At 35.6% G+C, this 11,026-nt stretch overlaps 1 protein-coding gene across 2 annotated transcripts in view; it reads right to left on the bottom strand.

Annotated features, from left to right (window-relative positions):
- LOC129264464 (ATP-dependent RNA helicase TDRD9-like) overlaps positions 1-11,026 on the bottom strand; it is a 70,802-nt gene that overhangs the window by 43,853 nt on the left and 15,923 nt on the right. For both annotated transcript variants that reach the window (XM_064102640.1, XM_054902345.2), the window contains 2 exons: positions 6,116-6,171; positions 4,721-4,778 (listed from right to left, as the gene is read on the bottom strand). In XM_064102640.1, coding sequence (XP_063958710.1) covers positions 4,721-4,778; positions 6,116-6,171 — 114 coding nt within the window. The remainder of the gene's footprint in view (positions 1-4,720; positions 4,779-6,115; positions 6,172-11,026) is intronic.

Here is an 11,026-nt window from a genome sequence, read left to right as displayed (position 1 = left end):
GTCTACCGGTACGCTACGTATACCTGAATGAACTATAACTTTATCAGTCTATCATTACCGAACCCCGAACCGAACCAATGTTCGGCAATTTTCTGCCGAACCTTGCCGAACCGAACCGAACCCGAACATGGCGCCTGACTTGCAGCACTATCATTATGGTTTTCATTTACTCAGCATGCAGCACAAAATACCTCACTTTATATGTAGAATTAGGAAAATATCCTCGTCAATAATATGATACAATGTTTTCAGCTTTAATAGTAGAGTTAGGAATATAATAGCTGCACTATATAAAGTTGTGCTCATCCTTCATACACAGAGTGTTGAATATAGACAATACTACGATGTTCAGCAAGCCCAGAGAAACAAACTTTATTGAATGTAATATTTTACTACCTAATTTCACAATTAAATATCTAAAACATGACAAAACTTGAATACTTTAAATATATTCATTTTTTGGTGGGCTTCATTAACGTTTGAGCACCAACGTAAATGGACCTAACATTATCATTATCAATGATGGAAGATACCTGTATCACACTTTGATCTCTGAATAACAAGTAATATCTTGAAAAAAAAAGGATTGGTTTGACAATAGTTAGCTAATATCACTCCTCAAAATAATACAGATTTCAGAACTTATCTATCTGAACCAAATTCAAAATCTTTGTTTTTAAATCCGGTAAGCCAACGTGAAATATGTAACATTGTCATGCGTTTCGATAACAATAAAGCCCCGGGTCTTGATGAATGCTCACCTAAGATTGTTAAACTTGTAATCGAATTAATCAGCGAACCTTTATGTCATACATTCAATCTATCGTTAACCTCTGGGGCATTTCCTGATAAAATGAAAATTGCGCGAGTTTCTCCAATTTTTAAAACTGGTGACACAGAGCAGATCGGTAATTATAGACCCATATCAGTGCTTTCTATATTTTCTAAAATATTGGAAAAGATTATTTATAAAAGGGCCTATAATTTTCTTGAAAATAACAAGTGTCTTTTTGAATCTCAATACGGATTTCGTAGTGACCACTCAACAGAACTAGCTCTTTTAGAATCAACAAATACTATAATTGACTCCTTTGAGCACGACTCATTCGCAATAGGGATATTTATTGACTTGTCAAAGGCGTTTGACACAATTAATCATAATATACTTTTATCAAAACTAACTATGGTATTCGTGGAACTGCCCTCGACCTTTTTTCTAGTTACCTCTCAAATCGTAAACAATGCACCGTTTATAACTCCGTTCAGTCTGAATTTAGGACAATTGAATGTGGAGTACCACAAGGGTCATTACTTGGCCCACTTTTGTTTATTTTATTTATTAATGACATTTATCGTTCGTCAAATCTCCTTTCCTTTATCATGTACGCCGACGATACCAATATTGTTTATTCTGATAGAAATCTTTATCACTTGTGTGAAACTGTAAATACTGAAATAACAAATGTTTGTAAATGGTTTTGTGCAAACAAGCTTACCATTAACTATAAAAAATGCAATTACACTATATTCCGTAACTCCACAAGGCGTATTGATCTTAATCATGTAGTGGTAAAACTTAACAACCAAATTATTCCCGGAGTTGAAAATACTAGGTTTCTTGGCGTTATCATTGATAGTAATTTAACATGGATACATCACATGAATGAAATTGAGAACAAAGTTGCAAAAAATATCGGAATACATCGCCTAAGTTTTTACTTGTCTAAAACTGTATTGCGTACATTATATTGCTCTTTAATCTTGCCATATTTTTATTACTGTAATTTGGTCTGGGCGAACACATACCAAACCCATCTTAAGAAATTATGTTCCCTTCAAAATAAAATTGTGCATATTATTTCTCCAGACGACAATATACCACTAGCAAATACTAAAATTTGTTTCATTCCCTAACATTGTTGAAATTAGACGACATCAATAAACTTCAACAATGTCATTTTCTCTACAGGTGTTTCAATCATCAAATTCCCCATAAATTTTGTGATTTGTTTACGCATGTTTCCAACATACATTATTTTGATACCCGCTCAAATAATCAATTCATTCCCAAACATAAAAAAATAATCTTCCAACACAACATTTGTTATACTGGCCCCAAAATATGGAACGAAATTCCGGATTACATAAAACAATCTCTATCGTCAACTAGCTTTAAGTATAAAATGAAAAAACTGCTTCTGTCATTTTATATATGAATATTTTCCACCTTACATTTCCTTTTGACTTTAAGTTAACATGAACCATGGACAATTGTTGTTGCGACATTTATATTTTGCCCCCACTGATACATTTGTTGAGCATTCTATTTTATAAAGTAATTCATGTCCGCCTCCCCGCTCACGTCTCCCTCTCTCGTTCCCTTTCCTTCTCTTCTTTTCTCTGCCTTTCCTTTGTATTGTTTTTTGTATTGTATTTTTGTCTATAGGCGTATCCCGCCACAAGCCTCGGCTTTTAGGGTATACGCCTTCTTCTTTGAACCAAAGATGTACATATTTATATTCCTCATAACAATTTGATTTTTGTATGAATCAATGTTTATGAAAAATGGTTTGAAATGGAAGAAAATAAATGTTCATTTAAATTGAATTGAATACCAAAGTCCACAGTTAAATTAAATAATCTGGTCTACCATTTTATCTTTTGTATGTTTATACCTATTAAGATAGTCAACCTAAGCTAATGTCGCAAGTCTTCAACAACCAAATATTCATTTCAACATAACTGTCAGTATAAACTTTTTAACTGAACTTATTCCACAAATACAAACAGAAGTAAAGCAGACTAGTTAAGAAGAGAACAATAGTCTCTGTGTAATCAAAATAAAAGCTCCTTCAAGAATCATTACTAAATTGGTTCATTAAAAAACAGCTTTATATTCTTTTACTTACATGTAAGTTAATTTTCTAAGGCTTCTTCCACAATTAAAAATAATCCCATGTAAGAAGCTCCAATAATCTCATGAAATGAATGCACACAAAGTTAGGTCAATATTTTATGGATTCACATTCAAATATAACCAATCATTATCTAAGGAAGGTGTTTTCTTCAATCTGCGATTTTCTATATTTTGCAATCTCTGATTCCACAGTGAGCAATTATGATACCGTAATCTATCTCTTTTGAGATTTCCCGTTGACTCTGTGTGTAAATGCAGCAGTGGGCAACATTTATGTGAACCAGTTTGAACTGGTTTGAGAAGCAGCGCAGAACAATCTTATGCATGAATTGCATACCATGTCACAGTGCCCTGTGCCCACCTTGCATCGTGATGTAGCAGGTAAAAAAAAAATCATTTTTTATTTTCAGGGGCTACTTTTCATAACCTACTGCCTGAATCTGCTATATTGGATAAACTTTAACATGGTAATGAATGAAGATTTTCCGAGCTCTTTTTTTTTTTTTTTTCAAGGGCTCTTTGAAGCACTGAATGCTTGTGTATGTTTTTCCCCTGTGACGTAGTATAATACACATATTTGCACTAATTTTTTTTCTGAAACAAGTGGAACGCCTCTGGCTGTCTCGCCTGCATTACGTGATTCAATATAGCAGCAGTGCTGACTTTGAAAACAGCTATTGAATAATTATTTACAAAAGAAAACACTCATACAGGTGTATGATAATAAAATACTATGTCCATTGACCCAACATGAACTTTGACTATGATCATGTGACCTAAGACGTGTGCAAAACAATAATTTATACTTGATTACCCTTATATCTATGTTTCATGAACTACATGTGTAGATCCATAAACTTTCTAAGTTCTGATGCCAATTAAACAAATACCACCAACACAGCCAAAGTTCATTGACCTTAAATGACCTTTGATCTTGGTCACATGACCTGGAACACACACAGTATATTCTTATGTCCAAGTTTCATGAACTATGCTATAAACTTTTAAAGTTATGATGACAATTCCACAAATACCCCAACCACGGTCAAAGTTTGTTGACCTTTAGTGGCCTTTGACCTTGGTCATGTGACTTTAAACTCAGGCAGGATCTTCAGGGATACACAATCACCCTGATGTCCAAGTTTCACGAACTAAGTCCAAATACTTTTTAAGTTATGACGATGTTTCAAAAACTTAACCTTGGTTAAGATTTCAATATTGATTCCCCCAACATGGTCTAAGTTCAATGACCCTAAATGACCTTTGACCTTGGTAATGTGAACTGAAACTCAGCCAGGATGTTCAGTGATACTTCAGTGATACTTGATAACCCTTATGGCCAAGTTTCATGAACTAGGTCCATATAATTTCTAAGTTATGCTGTCATTTCAAAAACTTAACCTTTGGTTAAGATTTGATGTTGACGCCGCCGCCGGAAAAGCGTCGCCTATAGTCTCACTCTGCTATGCAGGTGAGACAAAAATGAACTTACACATAAATGCAAGTTGTGGTAACAACTTCAAAATTACTTTGTACAGAATCTAATAAAATGATCAATTAAGTATCTGTATGTATAAATATAAAATATGTGCCAAAGGAATCCGGAACTAAAGGAAGAAATTGTGTAATTACTGAGAAATTAGCAAATCAATCATGAAATCAAGCACAAAGTCAGGTCTTTTTTTAATGATAGAGTGACAGTTAACTTTAGTTTTAGAGACTTTCTCATGAAATCATTGTTAACTTTAATATTAAAAAAAAGAACGATAAAAAATAATTATGCAACAGCATTTTCATTCCCACCTCTCCTTAGATCCTTGTCCGGGGAGCAACTTCTCAAACTCTTGAATTTCTCTGATTCCTACATGGAAAAACAAAACAAAATATCAAAGAGATTGCAATAATGCTTGGATCCAACTTTCCTTCTTTTGATCAGGAACTGTATTTCCATTGCCTAGGTTACTTGTGCATTAGCTTTTTACATGTAATGTTTCTTCTTTTTCATGTTATGCATATCAACTTTTAAAGTGAATGTTCCAGCCTGTGGCCATTTCTTTTTTTCATGCAAAATACTGTATGAAGCAAATATTAACACCAATAATTACCATTGTTTAATCAAAAGTTGAATTCCAATTTCATTCATGTACAATAAAACCATTTGATTTACCCGATTTGTATTTTTTAAACAAGGGAAACATTAGAGATGGCATAATCTCATTAGAATCACAATTTCTCTTTTAAATCAATGCTTGTTTCCTAAAAATTAAAAACTTGTCTTACATTGTTTACAAGGACTGATACTGTAGATGTCATCCACTTAAGGATTCCAACCTAAAAAATTATATGACCATGTGACTATCTTCATTTTGAAATTAATGGCCCGAATTCACAAAGGTGGTTTTGAAAACCCACGGTTTAATCCATGGTTTAAACAGATTTCCTGTATAAATTACGCTTAATTTACCACGTATCGGGCGCGTGTATAAAAAATTCCAATGCTGATGCGCGCTTTTGTCACAGTGCACCAAATTGACACCTGTTAAAATAGTAAGATACACTTTTTTATTAAAAACAGTGGACTCATGAATAAAATAGCGTGGATAACCATGGCAACAGGCGTCAATTTGGCGCACTGTGACAAAAAAGCGCATGAGCATTGGACATTTTTAATATACGCGGTAAATTAAGCGTAATTTATACGGGAAATTTGCATAATCAATGGACCCAACCGTGGGTTTTCAAAACCACCTTTGTGAATTCGGGCCAATATGTTTGCCGTTGCCTGTCTGATACATATCAAACATTGAACCAATCCTTGAACAAAATGCATTACATCATACCTCAGGCATGGTGATAACGATAAAACAAGTTACACTCTTACTTAACTTGGAATGGGAGTATTTATATGAAAATAGGTGTTAATATAATGTTGTCTAGATCTTGATACCATCTGTTCCAAGGTGCACTATTATTATTACTATTCAAAAACTACCCTGGGTTTAGCTCGAGCTGCCTTCCAGTGCTCAGTGCATTCAAGAAATAAATCCTTCTGGGTACCCATTACACCATGGTTGGGTGCAGCACAATGTGGATAAATTTCTTGCTGAAGAAATACATGCCATGGTATATTGAACCCATGACCCTCTGACTGAAAAGTCAGAACCACTAGACAAAGTATGTTATATGATCTATACTCACCAGGAAGAAAAACCAGTACTGTGCCCCTGTTCTTAACCATATTGTTGGCTGGTATCCTAACAGATATTTAAAGAAAACAGGATTTTCCTCTTGTAAATGGAAAGCAAAGCTTGTCCATCGTTAATAGTGATGGACTATATCTATTTATCAAGAGTCTCCTTTCCAAGCTAAAAAATAATACATTTTGAAAATGAAATTAATCAGCTTTTATTGAAAATAAATAAAGGGAACAATCATGATAATAAGCCCAGGCTTGTTACAACCGATAATGTCGCACCAACGCATAATATCGCAGATTGCGACATTATGCCAAGAGCGTCCGACGCATAATGTCGCAGTCAACGCATAATGTCGTAGTTTTTCTAACGCATAATGTTGCAGATTGCGACATTATGCCAAGAGCGTCCAACGCATAATGTCGCAGTCAACGCATAATGTCGTAGTTTTTCTAACGCATAACGTCACATGTCGCAACGCATAATGTCGCAGCAAATTGTCAACGCATAATGTCACAGCGGTATTTTCTTCAGGACTCGAGCTACAGATAAGATATAAAATATGCTTTCACTAAGTATTTTGAGACACGAGAAAGAGAATTAAGTGATTTGGAAATCAGGATTACTCTTTGTATGGATATTTATCGGTTTATTGCCATTTCGTCTACTGCCTTTTTCCCCACTATCGCATGGTCTGATATCATTTCGTCTACCATTAGTTAGTCAACTATCAACATAATAACCATTTCGTCTAATTACCATCTCGTCTAATAGCCAGTTGGTCTAATAGCCGTTTTGTTTATTATCATTTAGTCTAATTGTATTTTTTCAATTGGTCCAATATCCACTTTGTCTGATATCATTACTTCTATTACCTTTTGGTCTAATAGCCAATTGGTCTAATAACCTTTTGGTCTACTCTCATTTCGTCCACGTTCCATTTGGTCTAACTTCAGTTGGTTCACTATCAATTTGTCTAAACCCTTTTCGGCTAACAATCATTTGGTAGATTTGCCATGGGTCCAATCACCAATAGGTCCAATCACCATCTCGTCTAATCATCATTTCGTCCAATAGGCATATTCATTTTATCTTATAACCATAATGGTCTACTGGCACTAGACCTCTACGGTGACTATATGTATCATTGCCGACTTGTTGCAGTACTACTCCTGCTTTGTGGTTCAGATCAGCTCGCGAGCGCAAAAAAACCCTTTACCATCCGCCGACAGGGCATAGGCAGGGAAAGGCCCGGTTCCCCCCCCCCCCCCCCCCCCCCCCGCATAAAAAAGGAAGGGGAACGAAGAAAAGGGAAAAGAAGGGGAAAGAGAGGAGGGAAAATGAGGAAAAATAAGAGGAGACAGAAGAGTGAATAAAATAGGGTGAGGTGAAAACTTTGAAAATTAAAAAAAAAATCTTTCATGTCTCAAAAGAGGCGCGATAGCTCAGTCGGTAAAGCGGGGGTTTCTGATTCCGATGACCCGGATTCGATTCCTAATTGGTGCGTTAGTGCCCCTTGGTAAGGCATAATAGTCATTATGCCTACCAGGTCCCTTGGAGAGGACCTTAAGCGGTCGGTCCTCTGGTTGCTTGCTTACAAGCATTCATGCTTTCTTAGCAACCAGGTAAAAAAAATTATCATGTACTATATAGGCTAAAATTTTGCGCTTCGCGTTCGCATCCACATCTACTTCAGAATTTTCATGCATAGTGCTTGAAAAAGTGCATAAATTTACCCCATTTTGGACTGGAATATGAAGTATTTTTAGCTCGCGCTTCGCTCTCGCTTTATATTTTTATGCTTTTTCAATTCTGATTTGCTTTGCAAAGTGTACATCGATAATTATTACTATTATTGTTTTAACTATTACGAAGTTATATTTATGCATGTGTGTAAAATTAGGTAATGAAACTAAGTTTTGGGGCTGGCCTCACATACAAGCATTGCTCATTTTCGGCAGCCCCTCCGTTTCACTCTAATATACAAAAAAAAAATCATTTAAGGCAGCTTAATGTCATTAATTGTGTTTATCAAATCTATAGGCGTTATTATGTTTTATAAGATGTTATGTTATGTTATACCGAGGTTCTACCTGACTGCTAAAAAAGCACAAATACCTGTGAGCAAGCAACCAGGGGACCAACGGCTTAAGGTCCTATCCGAGGGACCTGGTAATGAGGATAAATGCCTTAACAAAGGGCACTAGCGCACCATTTGGGAATCGAACCCGGGTCACCGGAATCCGAAACCCCCGCTCTAGCGACTGAGCTACCGCTATGTTTTGTTATATTCTTTATTTTTATGATATGTTTATTGTATACAACATTGGGAAACGAAAACAGTAAATAAAATGAAATGATTAAAACATGTATTCAAAATGCCTAAATTCTAGATCTAAAAAAAAACGCGCACTCAAGTTTATTGAGATACGCAGCTTGTTCTATATATTTATAGCGTGCTTGAATTATCCAGTTTCAGATCAGAATTAAAAAAAACTTCTGCTCGCATTATAAACATTCATGTAGGAAGACACCTAGTTACCCATCCATTTTACAATTTACAAAACATTAAAAGAGTGTCCTGTTCTTAGATCCAAAATCTATTTTTCGGCTCGTGCTGCCGTCAATTGTTTAGTTTTGTAACTCGAGTCCTGAAGAAAATACCGGTGATTGGACCTATTGGTGATTGGACCCATGGCAACGATACCAAATGATTGTTAGCCAAAATGGGTTTAGACAAAGTGATAGCGAACTAACTGAAGTTAGACCAAATGGAACATGGACGAAATGCGAGTAGTCCAAGTGGTTATCAGACCAATTGGCTATTAGGCCAAAAGGTAATAGACGTAATGATATTGGACAAAGTGGATATTGGACCAATTGAAAATGAGATCAACTGGCTATTAGACAAGATGGTAATTAGACGAAATGGTTATTGGACTATGTTGATAGTTGACTAACTAATGGTAGACGAAATGGTATCAGACCATGCGATAGTGGGGAAAAAGGCAGTAGACAAAATGGCAACAAACCGATAAATATCCATACAAAGAGTAATACTGATTTCCAAATCACTTAATTCTCTTTCTCGTGTCTCAAAATACTTAGTGAAAGCATATTTTATATCTTATCTGTAGCTCGAGTCCTGAAGAAAATACCGCTGTGACATTATGCGTTGCGACATGTGACATTATGCGTTGACAATTTGCTGCGACATTATGCGTTGCGACATGTGACGTTATGCGTTAGAAAAACTACATTATGCGTTGACTGCGATATTATGCGTTGGACGCTCTTGGCATGTCGCAATCTGCGACATTATGCGTTGGTGCGAGATTATCAGTTGTAACAAGGCCCCACCTGCTCAAAACAAACATCATAACGGTCAAAATAAACTTGATGGCAGATGATATAGTGAAATTGCAATTACTGGTATCTCTACTCAATCTCAAAATGATTTCATTACCAAGATGATGCCATGTTGAATAAGTCTTTGAATCATTGCTGATGATAACATTCTGCTATAATTTAGTGTCTAATACATTGGAACGACATCTCTGAGCACTTAAAAGATATATCATCCCCCCCTCCCCCCGACTTGCTCGCACACAATGTAAGCCCAATCTCCACTCCTTAAGGATCATTCAACCAAGAGTACAACAGGACAAAAATGGGCTAACAAAACTAGGCCTCTTAACTTAGACCCAGTGGCCCGTATTCTGAAGTCAGGTTTAACTTGCGCTTAAGTTACTTACATGTATTCAGTTTTATTCAAAAGCACCAAACCGTAAGATAATAAGATATTTCTAGTTGTATTATTTCATGCTATATCATGCTAAATAATTCAAGTGTGTTTATATTGTAAATAGTCTAACAAAGGGTCTACATCTCACTAGCAGAACTTGCTATTTACGTAGATTCCTTTTACCAAACAAATGTTTAAAAAAAAATAAAAAAACTTAGACCATGGTCTAACTCTGTGCTATAATTATGGGAAGCCAAAAGTGTCAATTCTTTTCATTAATTCGCATGTTTCTTATGTTTACTGTGCTCTTTCCTGATTCATCGATGGTGAAGAAAATCATTTACTTATACTTCCTAGACAATTATGAACAATTTGGGTGTCATATGAGTTAAACAAGTGGAACGCCTCTGGCAGTCTCGCCTGCATTACGCAATTTAATATAGCAGCAGTGCTAACTTTGAAAACTACTATAAAATAATTATTCACAAAAACATAATTCATATAATGACATAATACCACGTTCATTGACCATAAATGACATTTGAACGGAGACTTAAGACTGTCAACTACACCCATGTCCACATTTCATTCACTCTATCTATAAACTTTCAAAGTTATGATGGCACTTCAACAATTACCCCAACATGGCCTAAGTTTATTGACCTTAACTGACCTTTGACTTGGTTTTGTGACCTGAAACTCACAGGGGATGTTCAGTGATGCTTGATTACTCTTATATCCGAAGTTTTATGAACTAGATCCATAAACTTTCAGAGTTAGGATGGTAATTCAACAAATACCCCCAACACGGCCAAAGTTCATTGACCTTAAATGACCATTGACCATGGTCATGTGACCAGAAACTCGCACAGGATATTCAGTGGTACTTGATTAACCTAATGTCCAAGTTTTATGAACTAAATCCATAAATTTTCAAAGTTATGATGGTAATTCAACAAATACCCCCAACTTGGCCAAAGTTCATTGACCCTAAATGACCTTTGACCTTGGTCATGTGACCTGAAACTCAGGCAGGATGTTCACTAATACTTGATTAACCTTATGTCCAAGTTTCATGGACTAGATCCATAAATATTCAAAGTTATGATAGTAATTCAACAAATACCCCCAACTTGACCAAAGTTCATTGACCCTAAATGACCTTTGACC

Source organism: Lytechinus pictus, chromosome 7 (assembly GCF_037042905.1).
Source record: "Lytechinus pictus isolate F3 Inbred chromosome 7, Lp3.0, whole genome shotgun sequence".
Taxonomy (NCBI): domain Eukaryota; kingdom Metazoa; phylum Echinodermata; class Echinoidea; order Temnopleuroida; family Toxopneustidae; genus Lytechinus; species Lytechinus pictus.
Note: the sequence above shows the minus strand (reverse complement) of the source record. Positions and strands in the feature narration are given on the sequence as shown.